Consider the following 16,525-nt stretch of genomic DNA (forward strand, 5'->3'; position numbering starts at 1 on the left):
GACCAGCATCTCCTAGTATAACGGCGAAACCAAGCCAGAACTATGGCTGGTAGACTTCCAGCTGGCATGCTAGTTGGGAGGCACTCGAGGGGACGATCGAGCCTTCTTTCGGCAGCTCCCGCTCTTCCTCTCCGATACCGCTCGCATGTGGCTCGAGGAGCTCCCAGCTAACCAAATCCATGATTGGACTGATCTGGTATGGGTGTTCGAGGGAAACTTCAAGCGAACTTACATCCACCCTGGCAATTCATGGGACCTCAGCAAGTGCAAGCATAAATCTGGAGAATCTCTCTGAGAGTACGCTCGACGATTCTCCAAACAGCGCACGGAGCTCCCGCATATCCCCGACCACAGCGTCATTCTAGCGTTCGTCTCAGGTACCACTTGTAAGGATTTTGTGTGGGAGTTAGGCCGGAATCGTCCGTAGACCGTCGATGAGCTGATGTGCGGTTGGTGCTTTCTTCAGCCACGAGAATGACAAGGGGAAGGCACCAGCAGACAACGATGAGGGTCCTAGCAGGGGGCCCAAAAAGAACAAGAAGAAGAAGAAGGCGCGGCAGAACAAGCGAGAGGCCCTCAACGACGATCTCGTCGCTGCGATCGAGTGCAAGAAACCTTGAGCCCCCCGAAAGGTGTCGTCTTCGACAAGATGCTCAAAGAGCCCTGCCCTTACCACAAGGGAGAGGCAAATCACAAGCTCGAGGACTGCCGCATGCTGAAAAAGTACTTCGACAGCGTAGGGCTGAAGAAGGATGACCAAAGGAAGGATAAAAGCGACGACAAGGGCGGGAGCAAAGACGATGAGGGATTCCCCGCCGTCAACGATTGCTACATGATATACAGCGGACCCTTGACGCAGCTCACCTCAAGGGAACACAAGAGGGAGCGCCAGGAGGTTTTCACGGCAAGGATGGTAGTGCCACAATACCTCAACTGGTCGAGCACCCCCATCACTTTCGATCGCGATGACCACCCCGACAGGGTCGTCGCCCCTGGCGTCTACCCGCTCGACGTCGACCCCATCATCATCAACACTCAACTCTCAAAGGTGTTCATGGACGGCGGCAGTAGTCTCAACATCGTCTACCTCGAGACCCTCAACCTCCAAGGCATCGACAGAGCACAGCTCCAACCCAGCGCTGGCGGTTTCCACGGCGTCGTGCCAGGAAAGAAAGCGCTGCCAGTAGGTCGAATTGACCTACCGGTCTGTCTTGGCACGGTGGCCAACTTCAGGAAGAAGACCCTCACTTTCGAAGTAGTGGGTTTTCGAGGCACCTACCACGCCATCATCGGATGCTCGGGATATGCCACGTTCATGGTAATCCCCAACTACACCTACCTCAAGCTGAAGATGCCTGAGACCAAGGGAGTTATCACTGTCAGCTCCTCTTACGAGCACGCCTATGAATGCGACGTCGAGTGCGTCGAGTATAGAGAGGCGGTTGAGAGCACCATTGAGCTCGCCTTGAGGATCGAGGGCCTCGCCGCTGAGGCCCAGAGCCAAAGCGCCGCGTAGGTAGCTTCGAGCCCGCAGAAGGCACAAAGAATGTCTCGCTCAACCCCGACAACACTGATGGCAAGGTGATGATGATCAGTGCCGACCTCGACCCCAAATAGGAGGTCGTGCTTGTCGACTTTCTCCGTGCAAACGCTGACATTTTTGCATAGACTCCCTCGGATATGCCTGGCATACCGAGGGATGTCGCCGAGCACTCTTTGGAGATCCGAGCTAATTCCAGACCACTGAAGCAACTTTATAGACGAAGAGAAGCGCAAGATCATTGGCGAGGAGGTTCACAAGCTTTTGGCGGCTGGATTCATCAAGGATGTTCATCATCCCAATTGGTTAGCAAACCCTATACTAGTTAAGAAAAAGAATGGGAAAATGAGGATGTGTGTAGATTATACCAGTTTAAATAAAGCATGTCCGAAAGTTTCATTTCCTTTGCCACGTATTGATCAAATTGTCGATTCCACCACGAGATGTGAAACCCTTTCGTTCCTTGATGCGTATTCCGGCTATCATCAAATAAAAATGCAAGAGTGCGACCAGCTCGCGACCTCTTTCATTACCCTGTTTGGGATGTATTGCTACGGGACTGTTGACGGTCCTTAATGCTCACATTTAACCATCAACTAATCATGGAAAAGGATCCAAATGCAACCAACACCCATACTTAGGGTTTTATCTGACAGAATTTCATGAGTTTTGGTGTTTGTCTATTTCTGCAGGGGGTTATCAGGAAATACGGAGGAAAGGCCCACACGTCGGGTTTAGATAGAGATATTAATATGCCGTGAAATTTTCTACCATCTAGAAGACTCCAGAAGCCACGGGAATGAACAGGAAGACGATCGGGCTCGGAGGCAGGGCACCCGCCCACCTACAGTGCGCCCAAACAGAGTCCTTTTCAGAGATCATGTTCCACCGACCTAAGGGATCAAGGGAAACCGTGCGATTAATGTCGGTTTGATCCGACGGCCCATATTTATCTGAAAAGACTATATAAGCAAGGCCCCCTAGCCCCTGGAGGCATACCTCTTCTACAGAATCAAAGCTAGGGTTTCAATTCTTCATCTAAGTAGAGAGGATCCCTCTAGTTCATCTAGTTCTACCTCTCGTTCATCTAGTTCTAGTTCTAGTTCATCTAGTTCTAGTTCTAGTTCTAGTTCCTCTAGTTCTAGTTAGTTCTAGTTGTAATCTAGAAAATAGGGAGAGAGAAGAGGAGAGCGGAGGAGGAGGAGCCGGATCTGTCGGATCTTCCTCAACATTGTATTTTTGCAGCAACTGGTTCGTTCTTCATCGTTCTCCAGGTTCAATTCACAATTCCTGAGTTCTTTAATTACTTTTATTTCCATTCAAGTTATTTATTGGATTCCCGCTTGCATCAAGTGCTCTAATCTTTGCAACATTAGACTAGTAATTAATAGATTAGACGTGGTGTTTAGTCTTGCAATTACCTGAAATTGCACTCAATCCTGCGGATTGTTGTAGTAGCCCTTGGGTAGTGACAGCCCTAACGGTCGACGTATTCCACCTCGTTCAGATCGGTATTTGTAGGACCGTAGTCAGAGCTTCCTAGCCCTCTTCTCATCTCTTTCTGTGGTTAGTGTTCTGATGTCCCGAAATAAATAATCTTTGAAGTAATTCTTGATTCTTAGATCAACTAGAGAACTCTCAGAAAACTTCCTCTCTTCCCACCAAAAATAATTATATAGTTATCCTTGGGCGATCTTGAATCTTAATTAGTACGCTCACGTTCCCTATGGAAAATCGATACTCTGGAGTACTCTTGGGTGAAAGCTACATCGGTATCCATGCGCTTGCGGATTTTTCTGTTTGCGTTTAAAATACCCAACAAGCTTTCTGGCGTCGTTGCCAGGGAACAGAAGTTGTGCTAGTTTCAAACCAAGTCGCCCGTGTATCCTTTTTCTTTTCTTTTTTTCACCACACTGACCTTACCAATTTCACCATACCACATGGATTTCAGTCCAAACATTAATGAGCATGGAATTTATTTCATAGCCACTTCATTTACTCCATGCTCATATGTAACATCTTCACAATCCATTGGTCTCTCCAACATCACCACATTCGAGATCTCCAACCCCCTCTTCCTTTCTATTTTTAGAAACTTTAAAAGGGTGGTTGTCGATGCATATGTCTATAATAAATTTTGCAGATCTCGTTGAGTTGATCTTGATATAGGTCAGCGTTGGAGGGGAAACCTCTTCGCCGACATAAATTGATGGTTTCCCAAGGACAAGCTTAGTGTCCTAAAATAAGCACTGATTAGATCGTAACATGAGCTTTTAATTATTTGCAACATTACCTTGTGTGTTGAGCATATAAGGATAATTGTAAAAAAATTCCTTTGGGTCACTACAAGAGGTGGGTGGCTTTTTGACGTATTTAGCATGACAATAGTCCATAATGTCATTATATTATCTGTTTTATGACATTATATTTTAGACACCTTGACTTAGTGACAAAAAAATTATATGTCACAACAAATGTCATATAACTAGTCTAATTTCATCTAGTGACGATATTTTATATGTCATAAGGTTTATTTATATGTCACAACATCTAGTGACGATATTTGATATGTCATAAGGTCTATTTATATGTCACAAAATATATATTGAATTATTTTTAGATAATTTTCAAAGAACATTGCCACATCACCTTATGTTTTTCTAAAATTTATGCAAAAAAAATTGCCACGTCACCTCATGTTTTTTAAAAAATTATGTTAGCTCACTATTTTTTCATCTAATTGGAACATCTATAAATTAAATGAATACCTAAATGAATCTGGTCCACTAGAAAAATCTCCAAAATTTGCCAAAAAAAAAATGTAGACGCTGAGCTTTGAACCAATGACTTTGCCTTTGCATATATATGTACCAACCACTAAGCTACGCTAGTGTTTTTGTCGCTTACGCATTTTGTTCTATATATCATTAGCCAGAGGTGCTAGCCCATATAAATTTGGCCCATTAGCGCCGAAGTATATATATGTCTCGGTAACCCTAAATCCTAAGTATATATAAGTTCAAAAAAATTGTCTTACAAATTATGAGCAAATTATATAATTAATTTTTCTTATCTATATTTAATGTTCCATGTATGTGTTAATTTTTTAAAAAAAAACTTTGCATTTTTTAGAAGTAAACAAGGCCCAACTAATACTCTGTCGTTGGTTCAAGGCCCAATTCGAGGCTGAAGGGGGAGGAACCCCCACGAAAGCCCTTTTCGGGCCACCCAATTTGCCGAAGACGAGACCGACCCACCCAGGCAGGACCTAGTAGACAGGAGGACTCATCTCACCGCACAGCCAGGCGCACCCAAATCCCCAAACCCTAGCGGACGCACGCACGCACCCGGCACCATGGCGGCGGCGGCGGCGCAGCAGAAGATCCGGTGGGGGGAGCTAGAGGAGGACGACGGAGGTGACCTCGACTTCCTCCTCCCGCCGTGGGTCATGGTTGGGCCCGATGAGAACGGGCTCAAGAAGGTCATCGAGTATCGCTTCGACGACGACGGCAACAAGGTCAGGGTCACCACCACCACCCGCGTCCGCAAGCTCGCGCAGCCGTGCCTCTCCCGCAGCGCCATCGAGCGCCGCCAGTGGCCCAAGTTCGGCGATGCCCTCAAGGAGGACGCGGGTTCCAGGCTCACCATGGTCTCCACCGAGGAGGTCCTCCTCGAGCGACCCCGCGCACCAGGTCTCGATCTGCTTTGCTACCTGCTTCCATTTCGAACATCCTCGTCGTCTGTTCGTTCGATTGGTAGCTGCTAGGCACGATCTGTCTGCATCGAATGTTTCGATTCTTAGTTAATTGCAGGCAGATGCGGTCTTTGTGAAATTTGGGGATGTTTGGATCGCTTTGTTAATAATATGCCCACCTAGTTCTAGTCTAGGTACATGACGGCTGTGTAGGTAGGAGCAATAAATTGGAACACTATTCTATTCATCTCACTCCAGCTGCCACTCGATGATGCAAGAATCGTTTCATAGAACACTGGTTAAAATTAGCATTTCATTCTCACCTATCATCGTCGTCATATTGGCCATACTTGCTTCTCTTGGTATTTTAAGAGAACTAGAACTAGAAGCAAACTTAGTCTATATTAGCTTTTTTACAGTGTTAGGAGAAAACAAACTTAGTCTATTTATCATATTGTTAGGAGAAAACAAACTTAGTCTATTGCTAGTTCTGGTTATGTGCATTATATTGCTATTTTGTTACAGTGTGGTGTGTGTTCCTGGTGAACTCGTTTCTGGTTATGTGCAGAGCACCCTTAATTTTTGGCAAAGTTTAGGGGCCATTGGTGCATTTTACTCTTTTTTTAACTTACAGTCTAAATAACCAATGTTTTAATTAGATTATACTAGAGTAGTTTTGTTGTTGCTATAATTTTTCTGTCTCTATACTACTATATATGAAGAACAAAACGGTAACATCCAAAACCTCTTTGTAGTTTGAAGCAGTCAGTTCAATTCTGGTGATCAGGTAATTTCGCTAACCATTATTTCATAGTCTCATACTCAATTTGGTTTTACGCTTGAAGTTTCTTTGTTTCAGTTTGATGGAGCTATGATAATTATTTTTAACTTTTGCATTATATGATGCAAACTAATTTGATCATGCAAGTCTTTATGAGTCGGTTGATCATGCAATTCTTATTTTGAATATCAACAGGTTGATTCAGGTAATATTTTTAGTTTGCCAATCATTTAGATGAAGAAAACAATAATCATCTGTTTGATCTAGCTGTAGATAGTATGTTACATAGTTTAGGCTATGACAAAATGTCTTGCGTCATAAAAAACTATAAAATATATATTCTATTGACAGTGTAAAGCTGAATAAAATAATCATCTTTTGGTAAGAAAGCTGCACCCCAAAACTAAAAAGCTACAAAGAGGTAATGTCTCACTTGTCGATACAGATTTTTTTCAAGATAGTCAATAGTACTTTCTTTTTTGTCCATACAGATTTTTTCAAGATAGTCAATAGTACTTTCTTTAAGAATTAAGAAACAACTTATATGCGGAATACTTCCAACTACAACTTCAGCTGTAAGAAGTCAGACGCATCATTTCTAGATCATATTTGATTAGTGATCAGCTGCAGCTTGGTGCCTATGTTGCGATGAACAAGCTGCTGTGATAAACAAGCGTGTGCAAGAACTTGAGAGCAAATTGCAAGGTGAGAAGATAGGATCAGTGGAGCTACGATCATAGGTGGCTGATCTGTAGAAGGAAGTAGAGGACCAAAAAGTTGATGTTCTGAAGACATTTGAGATTCTTGATGTAGCCTCATTCTGTAGACATTTGAGATTCTGGATGTGTAGCCTATGTTCTACAATCATTTGTGCTTTTGGTGTTGTATTGCAGTTTGAAACCTGTATAAAATGTCTGTGATATTTTAATTAATTGTGGAGATTGCTTATTTGATCCTAGTTGTGTGGGCTGAATATATTTGTGGGCTGGATGTTGTATGGGTCAATTTGTGGGATAAATTGTATTTTGGGCTGGAAAATTCATGGGCTTAGAAAAAATTATGGGCTAAAAGAGCTATATGGGCTGAAAAACAACTGCGGGCTTTAGCAGGCCAAATTTATTTTGTGACGTTTTTCTTCTTCCTACCGTGTCACTAATCCATCCTACGCTGCATTGTCTACATGGCAAAGCTAGGATTTAATGACACTAAACCAGTGTCATAAGATTAAATGTAGGAAAACAGATGTCATAAAATCATTTTGTGACAGTGGCTTTTTGACATTACAGTTTATGTCACCTTGCTGTCATAAAACTCAATTTGTTACATAAATTGCATATATTATGACATAATAGAATGTCAAAAAGCCACACACTTCTTGTAGTGGGTATTCTTGTCACTAACCTTTCCAGGATTGGAGCAAGAAGATCGGATGAATGACAAGCACAAGGTATGTCCAACCAATCATCATACAACTTTGAATTAAATTCATCCAAACTTGAATTTTGCAAAATTCAAGCTTAGGGGAGTACTTTACATAAAAACATCCTTTGCCATGTTGCTATGTTGGTTGTCCCTACCTTTGAGACATGCTCAATTTTTTTAAATACTAATCACACTACTTCATCTCCACTTGAGTAGATCTCTATAAATACGCTCATGCTACCTTTATTTGCTTTAGTATATGTCTAGGCTTGGAGTAGTTTCATTTATCTCTTAATTAAGCATGGTGCTTAGTTTAGGGCTGATGATCTTACTTCCAAGGAATTTTAAATTAAGCATGGTGCTTAGGTTAAAATGCCCTGCTAAATCAAATTAGACATGGTGTCTAGGTTAATTTTTGAGCCGATAGTATGCTATAGTAGATATGAGATATTTTGTTGGACTAACCCCTGCAGGAAAACTTTCAATATCGACCTGGGAAGTCTTGAGATAAACTCACATTGGAGATAAAGAGAGAGACGTATGAAGGTTAACAATTTACACAAGGAAGACATAGCTCACAAGAGATGATCCATGGAGGGTGCCACAAACACAATGCACAACCGCTAAGAAAGGAAAGCTTCTACGAGGTAATACTGTACCATCACTCTTCAAGTAAGGTACTTGACTATCACTTTTATAAGTTTCTCCTTGGTTCTAGCATTCACATGAATAAAAGAGACAAACATGTATGATTTACAACTCTAGATTAACCAACCCAGTCGATTCAATATGTTTAGTCCTTCCACCTTTGTGATCCCACACTCCTAATCATATGAGCTAAAATGTTGCACACTCAATCTTTGGAAGATATAAAAAACATAAGTATAGATAGATTATCTTTCCATTAGGTTGAGCGATCTGATCTGACAAATGCTTTAAATGCTACACTCATGATCTTATTATCCTTCAACTTTGTCTTGCTCACTATGCTTAAGGTTAGAGAAGAACAAATACACTTTTGGTTCTGTTGGTGTTTTCCACCAACAGGGCCCATGCACTTGATCTCTGCCTTGTCTCTATGAGCAGGTACACTTCGAGCAAAATATGAAGGACTTTTACAACTCCTACACTCCACCAAGTGAAGAACCTAGATCTACGAGCATAAACACACTGGAGTAGCCCTATTGTGGAAGTAACTACTGACCTTCTGCCGGTCAAGAGAGGCGATCCAGGATGCACCGTCATCCCGATCTCCATCGGCATGGTGAACTTCCCAGAAGCACTCGGCGACTTTGGCTCCAGCATCAACATTATGCCCAGGGTACTGTTGACACTTGCTAACACCACTTGAATACTAGGTTGTCATCCCCAGCATGACACTAGAGTGTACTATGGTATTTATACGCACACAGATAATCCGCAAGCGCACGGATACCGTTGAAGCTTTTACCCGGTTAAAGGTTTTATCGTATCCACAGGGAAACGGGAGAACTGATCTACGCTCTAACTTAACCAAGATAAGTAAATAGGTGTAAATAGGAAAGATGGTAGAATTGAATAAGAACAATATTAAAGGTAAGATAACAGTGAGTGATAATATGGGAATATAGAATAGAGCAATTCTAGTATATGGGCGATGGTAGCAGAATAGAGAGGATAACTATGGTTTCTCTGCTTCAAAGGGGTATGTCTATGTCTGGGACGAACCACGTGATAAGAGTACACCACAAAGGATGCTTATCCATAGGCCGATAAACCCTACCCGTCCTGCTAACGAGAGGTGGGCTACAGAGGACCAACGTAACTGTCACCTACACGGCCTACCACATGATCCAGCTAGACAGGGGATATCCACAAGTAATCTAGATCTAAGCACCTCGCTTACACCAATACTACAACTCTCACCTATAGCGTCCTATAGATTAAAGTACTCAAAAGAGTTGTGAACCAGAACATACATAATTAGTAATTGCATAATGAATTAGAAGTAGATTACCAGAGTCATCCCATGAGCAAGCTTGATTAGAGCTTGATCATGACGAAGTACAACCGGAGGAAGAACCGACAGGCCGGCCTCTCCTCTAATCCTCCTTCACTCTCCATCTTGCTACTATCTAGATCTACTCTAGTTTAGAGAAGAGCGGAGAGCTCTCATCTCTAAACCCTAGCTTTTGCTCTGTCTATGAATAATGAATAATGATCAAGGGGTGCCTCCTCCAGGGGCCAGGGGGTTTGGTTATATAGTCCCCTCAAGTGAACCTGGGCCGTCGAATCAAACCGACATTGATTGAACGGTTATTCTTGATCCTTTAGGTCGCTGGAGCATAATCCGCGAGGTTGAACGTGATTGGCCACTGTAGCAGGGCGGTCGCCCTAAGGACTTGGGCGGCTGCCCAGGTCCTGGCTCCGTTCGGCCTCCGCTTCCTTCCCGTGGCTTCTGGAGTCTTCTAGATGTAAAATAATTGCGCGGCACATTGATATCTCTATGTAATCCCGACGTGTGGGCCTTTCTTCCGTATTTCCTGATAACCCACTGCAGAAATAGACAAACACCAAAACTCGTGGAATTCTGTGAGATAAAACCCTAAGTCTAGATGTTTATTTCATTTAGATCCTTTTCTTTGTTTATTTGATAATTAAATTTGATACTTAAGGACCGTCAACAAACTCCCCCAAGCTTACCTCTTGCTCGTCCCTGAGTAAGGATAGACTCAGCAATGGATCAGAAGTTGTTGCAATATCTTAAAAATTTGACAGTACACATGCTTTTAAATAAGATCTCATCTCTGAGTTAGAGTAAACTGTCAAGAACTAAAACTTACTTACTTTACCTGTCACCATGGGACTTGTAACCGTCACTTCTGTCTTGAGTAGTAAAAAGATAGAACAGTCTAGCCAAGTGCCATGTCTGTTATTCTTGATCAGCTATAGCTCTGGAGTTTTTGTAGATTTTCAAATAAAACTCAGAGATTCCTTGTATGACTCTCTAAATCTCTCTTTTTGTGATATTTCTGGATCCTTACCAAGGCAGTGATGGTATATGTCTTCTCTCAAGATATATGGTATTTGTGGTATAAGGCATAGTGACATTGCCTTCTCTCTCACCCTACTCTAATAAATCTTTAATATCTGGAGCTCATAGGTGGGAGACAGCTAATACATACTTACAAGATATTTATTGCATAGTCAAACCATGGATCCAGAGAAACAAGTCAATAAGTCAAATCAAGATGTCCATGTGTGGCGAATGAATGGTGTATGGTGATGATGGTGATAACAATGGTGGAAGTCTAATTCTACTTTTGCTCTGTTGAGGGGATACACACCTTCCTTGCTTTTTGAAACTTTATGAGGAGAATGAGATGCTCTGTCTTTCATTTTTCTTTTCTCTCAGGTGGGTATCTTGTACTTCTAATTCTATTGTCGGACACTTGTCTATTTTTACCTCTCGTCTCACTCTTTTTTTTCTTTCGAGGTTCCGGGCACTTGCCCCTTTTTATTTCCTCGCTTATTATTTTTTTTCAGAGCAATCATCTCTTGAGATAATATAGCAAGTGGTAGTAGCAAGATAACTTGAGCATTTATTTCACAAGGGAAAACAAAAATATTTTTGGCTATTCTCTCCCTGTAACACCCTAAAAATTCCACTATTCCAAATAGGCAAATTGATTTAATTAATTGTTGTGAGCACTGGGAAATAGTAAAAAATTAATTTTTTATTGAATTAAAATTCACTATAAGGCCTAGACACATGTATGTGCATCCATGCTGCTGCATATATTTTATTGAGTGGAGCTTCTTTAAATTCAAATTGGTTTTAGAAATCCTTTTCAAAAGATTTGAGCAAAATATGAATTTAGAAAATGGAAAAGAATTTCCTCTCTCCCTCCCTGTCTCGGGCTCGGGCCATTTCTCTTCCCCCCCCCCCGCGGCCTGCTTCTCCCCGTCCCCCCTTTCTTCTCGGTTTCGGCCCAAGCACCAGCATCCGGCCCGCTCAGCGCAGCCCAGCAGCCGCGTGCGCGCCCTCCTCGCTTCAGCGGCTGACAGGGCGGCCCCGCGTTCCAGCGTCACTGCCAGGTGGGGCCCGGCAGTCAGACCCGTCCCCTACATCGAGTCCGGCCAGGACACGAGTCCGAGCTCAACTCCCGCGCGCGATACGCGCGAGCAATCCCTTCCCCGTCGGCCTCTGGCCATTTAAATACTTCCCCCGATGCCCGCTATTCCCCCAACTTACCCCGAGCCTTAGCTGCCGCGACAATCTCGCCGGAATCCGCCGCCGAGATCCGCATCACAAGCAATTCGCCGCTGTGTCGCGTCTCGGCCGCCGTGAGCGACTTGCCGACCTTCTCCTCGCTCTTGCGAAGTCGCCGAGTCGTTTCGTTCGCGTTCCTTTGCTTCCAACGGGTGCCTAACCTTCGCCGAACCTTTTTGCAGAGCCGCCGTCCGCCGTTCGTCGTCGCGAGCCCTAGCCGGCCTCTCTTCGTCGCGGTTTTTGCCCCAGGTGAGTTCGCACCGAGCCCCTGAGCGATCCCATGTGTTTAGCTCGCGCTCTACCGCTTCCTAGCCCCGGCATGGCCAACTTCGGCCGACGTTGGCCATGGCGCCGCCGCGGCTGTCCAACTCCGGCCGGCCAGCTCCCCTCCCCCACCCCCGATCTAATCTTGGCCATTCACTCGCGATCCAACGGCCCCAGATGAAGGATACCCCTTCGGCCGCGATTTTTGCAAAAGAGCCCCCCTGGTTTTTAAAGATCTAACCCGCAGTCCAAAGCACACTTTCGAAAATACGCTTTCCTTTTTCGAAGACGTAAACTCAGTACTCAGATTCAAAATACGTTTTCAGCAAATTACCAAATTGCCACTGGATTTGTTTTACTCATAAACTATTCATCTTAATTCCGTTTTGACTCGTTCAAATTGCGTTGGTTTTGTATTCAAAAGATCTACATGTTAGTCTCACTGTTTTACAAGTTTGAAACTTTTTATTTTCGTGATCTTATTTAATTAATTATTTTAATAAAGGAAATCTTAGAAAATTCATATATTCTTCGTTTTAACTCCGTTTTGATCCGTTCAAATTTCGTTAGATTCATTTTTGCGTAATCTATAGATTAGTAGCTCTGTTATACATGCTTCCAACTTTTTAAATCTGAACTTAGTTTTAATCTATTATTTTATTAAAGAAAATCTTCTTTAAATCATAACTTCTTCGTTATAGCTCCGATTTTCGTGATCTTCACGTCTGTGTGATTGTAGAGCGATGTAGATTTATTTTATAAACTTTTTATCTTTATTTTCTACTGTTGGTGTATTGTTCTAATTATAGGTTTGTTTTGCTTTGTATGATTGCCTCTCGATGATTGTTGTTGATGTGATGACTGAGTTTAGTCGGTGAGCTTTTACGTGGTGATCAAGAAGCAGTTTGTGGAAGGTTTGGAACTAAAAGAAGGATCTGAGTTTCAAGGCAAGTATAGCATGGGATCATCCTTGTTTCCTACTAACTTTAATCACACAATACATATTGCATGTGTCCCCTTGATAAGGATTTCCTAGTATTGATCTTATACCTTGTCACCTATGGTTATGCATTGGGTAGCTTGTGCTATTGCTCCACTAAACCATGATCTTGTAATTTGACTAAAGAATTATGCAATAAACATTAAAAGATGACTTTTTAGCAACTTTGGAAAAGAGGGCTAGAGCATTGGGCTATCTTATGGTGCTCTAGTTTCTCTCCATAAGGACTTATCTGTATCTGAGCATCCGGGACTTACAGTACAACTGTGAGGGCTATATGGCTCTGGCTTTAGCTCAGTATGAGGACCTTATCTAGCTTGTTAGTGGTTACCCTTGTGGCGCAAGTGGGGGATAGTAGACCATGGATTCCTACGGGTGAGTCACACGGACTGACTAACGAAGCCTAGCGGTCCTAACTTGTTAGACGAACCTTTGACAGGCTTTATAGTGAACCCTGCCGGCCTCCCTAGGAAGGGGGTTAAGAGACTCACGACCGCACGCAAAAGGGTAAATCACGACTCACAGTGAAAGTGTACAACCTCTGCAGAGTGTAAAACTGATATATCAGCCGTGCTCACGGTCACGGGCGGCCTTGGACCAATACAAAATAAATGATCACTAATGGCAAATCATTAATGTTACTATTGTTAATATGTTGTTTATGATATTCTTTATTCACTTTACCGAATCATGAGTTTACCATGGGACTTGACAACTTGATGTTACTCATATGCTAAAATTGTGACAACTAAAAGCTACATGTAGTTAAACCAGTGTCTAGCCTTTGAGCCTCATGAACCCTATGTTATTCTTGCTGAGTACGAGATGTACTTACGCTTGCCTTTACATGTTATTTGGATAAAAATCCCGGATGGGTACCAGATTGCTAGTTTGGAGAAGAGTTTAGGCTTGTGCTCAACCAGTCAGTTGTCCCTGTGGATTTGGAGCTTTCGCCTGAAGAACGGAGTGTCTTTCCGCTGTTTGCTATCTAAGGTTATATCTTTTATACTAAGTTCGTTATATATAAGCATTGTCTATTGATATTACCCCTATTTGTGGCTATATGTGAGATTTGACTTCCTGGGCTCACATATGGTGTGTATCTGGTTTTGTTCTTAAAACCAGGTGCTACAAAGTGGTATCAGAGCAATGCTGACTGTAGGACGCAAGCCTAGTTAGTAATGGTCGTTTTAGTCATCTTTGCTTCACTACATTCATGCTTACTATCTCACCCTTGCTATTTGCTAAAATTCTTATGCTTCTATCACCTAATTCTATTATAAAATTATTGCTTCCATTCTAACTCCCTCTTGGTCTAATTCCATAGATGGTTCGTAACGAAAAGATTGCTCGCAACAACTCCGAAAGACCATGCTTAACTCGGGGTATCTATGGCTTAACGGAACCAGGGTATGAAGAAGCTTGCCCTGTCCCATCAAGACATATTTGTTGGCGAAAGGAGTACTTTACCACATCCTTTAGTGGGGAAGATTTCTTTCACCCTCGGCTTGTGCGTATACTACAAGACCACTATCCTGAACAGCAAGCCAAGGTGGAATATAAGTGCACTAAGTGGACTCATCCTAAGTATGAGAGCGACTGGAGCACAGAAGCACACATCACAAGGTGGAATGAGTTTACTGGTTCATGCGTGGTGGAATCCATTCATTCGTCTCTCAGTGACCGTTTCAGTAAGCATGCTAGCATATCTGATGCTGCCCATCAAGCTCTTCTAGCATATCATGGAAAGCACTACGAAGAGAGGAAGAATGGCAAACAAAAGTATCTTCCTCGTCGTCCACCAGGCACTTTGCAATGTGTGATGGCTGACCCCTACTTGGAGCAGAATGAACAACTAAAGGAGATGGCTTTGACTATCCAAGTCATGCATCAGAAGTTGGAAGATAGTCAACTGGAATTAGCAGAAGTAAGGCAACACTATGAGGAAGCCCTTGATGAGATTGATGAGTGGAGAAATCATGGTGGATTACCTAAGATCAATGAGGTGGAGGACATACCTCGCTTAACTCCACGCAAGAGATGCTACCCTGGATGCCGCTGCAGTCACACCGTGTTTAAGAAGTAGGAAGTCCCCCTTTGTAATAAACGATAGTAGTAAAAGTTGAGTCAATATGTGTGCTTTGTGAACCTTTAATGTTGGTTGGTTTGTCTTAGTGCTTATGTTTGAGTTGGATTTTTGTAATGAGTGCAATGATCTTGTGGGTTTCTCCACAATTTCATTTAGTTTACAGGTCTAAGGTATAAGGACTAGTGAATAAATAGTTGGGTTTTAGTTTCTCTTGCTTCTATGACCTGTCTTTTAGGAGCAACTTATCTTCATCACTTCAAATCTCTATTTTTAGAGGACCATAAAATCTTGTGAAAATCCTGAGTGATATTAGACTTCAAGATCCTTCTCTGACCACAAGAATCACCCCCATAGCTGTTGTGGCTTGGGAATTACGAAAATCACAAGATGGTACAGTTGCGCTGTCAGGAATCTGGACCAGTTTAGTTGCCTACTGATTTAGACAAATATAACTCCAGAATTTGGAAAAGGGTTCTATAATAAAGTTGTAGATCATTTGATAAGCTTTCCAACGATACAAACTGCATCTTTATCGGATTAATAGAACTTGAGTTATGACACCTACAAGTTGCTGTGCTGCACAGTTCAAAATCTGGACAGTTCTAGTTAGCTCCTACTTTTCAGCCAACTTAGCATCAGAATCTGGAAAAGTGGGATATACAGAAGTTGTGGAGGACTTCATAAGCTTTTCAACCTTGTAAGACTGGCCCCCATATGATCTAAGTAACTCGAGATATGACTTCTGCAAATTGTTGTACCGCTGCTGAGACATTGTCGGGATGGATATCATGTATGGCTGTTTTACCTAGGTTTAATGACAGAAACTAAGGAAGCCTTCTATATGAAAGTTGTAGGGATATTGATAAGGTTTCTAACGGTATAAGCTAAGACCTTATTGGATTAACAGAAAAGGAGTTATGTCTACTTTACTACGATGGTGTTTCTTGTGTTGTGAGGAAATTCAGATTTCTGGTACACATTAGTGCACATGAGTTTCTCTTCGGTATTAGAAGATCTTATTATAAGAAACACACTTGAGAGGTAGACAAGACTACCCATTTAAGCCCTAGTTTACCTTTTCTAAGGGGGGTAGTCTTATCAAAGGAGTTACAAGGAGAAGTATTGGTTAATGTTGGATCATCGATAAGGACCTCAAGTGTTGGGTAAATTTGGTTTTTGATGCAAGAAATAGTTCCATTGAAGTGTGCTAATATGGATGGAGATATAGGTCATCGCTGGTACTCGTAGCTTAAGTGGTGCTTATGAGAATCAGGTGACACCAAAGTCTACAAAGTTATACATGGGATGTGGGAGCAAAGCAATTCAACTATGATAGAGGTACCAATAGTTGGAACTTAGTGATGAAACCAACTCTAGATCATGAGACTTGGTACAGTGATTTTAAAAGACCATATGATGTGAATCATCTAGACAGTATATGAAGAGCTAGTCCATACTGTCCCCCTACCTATCTCATTTTAAG

At 42.5% G+C, this 16,525-nt stretch overlaps 1 protein-coding gene across 3 annotated transcripts; it reads left to right on the forward strand.

The window, feature by feature from the left end:
• LOC8063241 (eukaryotic translation initiation factor 3 subunit G) lies at positions 4,747 to 6,973 on the forward strand. 3 transcript variants are annotated; one of them, XM_021446510.1, is made up of 3 exons: positions 4,753 to 5,232; positions 5,990 to 6,021; positions 6,646 to 6,973. In XM_021446510.1, exons 1-2 carry the CDS (start codon positions 4,896 to 4,898, stop codon positions 5,992 to 5,994), a joined length of 342 nt encoding a protein of 113 aa, XP_021302185.1. In that variant the 5' UTR covers positions 4,753 to 4,895; the 3' UTR covers positions 5,995 to 6,021; positions 6,646 to 6,973. The 3 variants fall into 3 exon arrangements, 2 of the variants coding, with proteins under 2 accessions (XP_002442117.2, XP_021302185.1); XR_002447016.1 differs by having other exon boundaries at positions 4,747 to 6,021; XM_002442072.2 differs by having other exon boundaries at positions 4,751 to 5,232; positions 5,990 to 6,973.

The sequence above is a fragment of the Sorghum bicolor genome, chromosome 8 (assembly GCF_000003195.3).
Source record: "Sorghum bicolor cultivar BTx623 chromosome 8, Sorghum_bicolor_NCBIv3, whole genome shotgun sequence".
In the NCBI taxonomy this organism is placed as follows: domain Eukaryota; kingdom Viridiplantae; phylum Streptophyta; class Magnoliopsida; order Poales; family Poaceae; genus Sorghum; species Sorghum bicolor.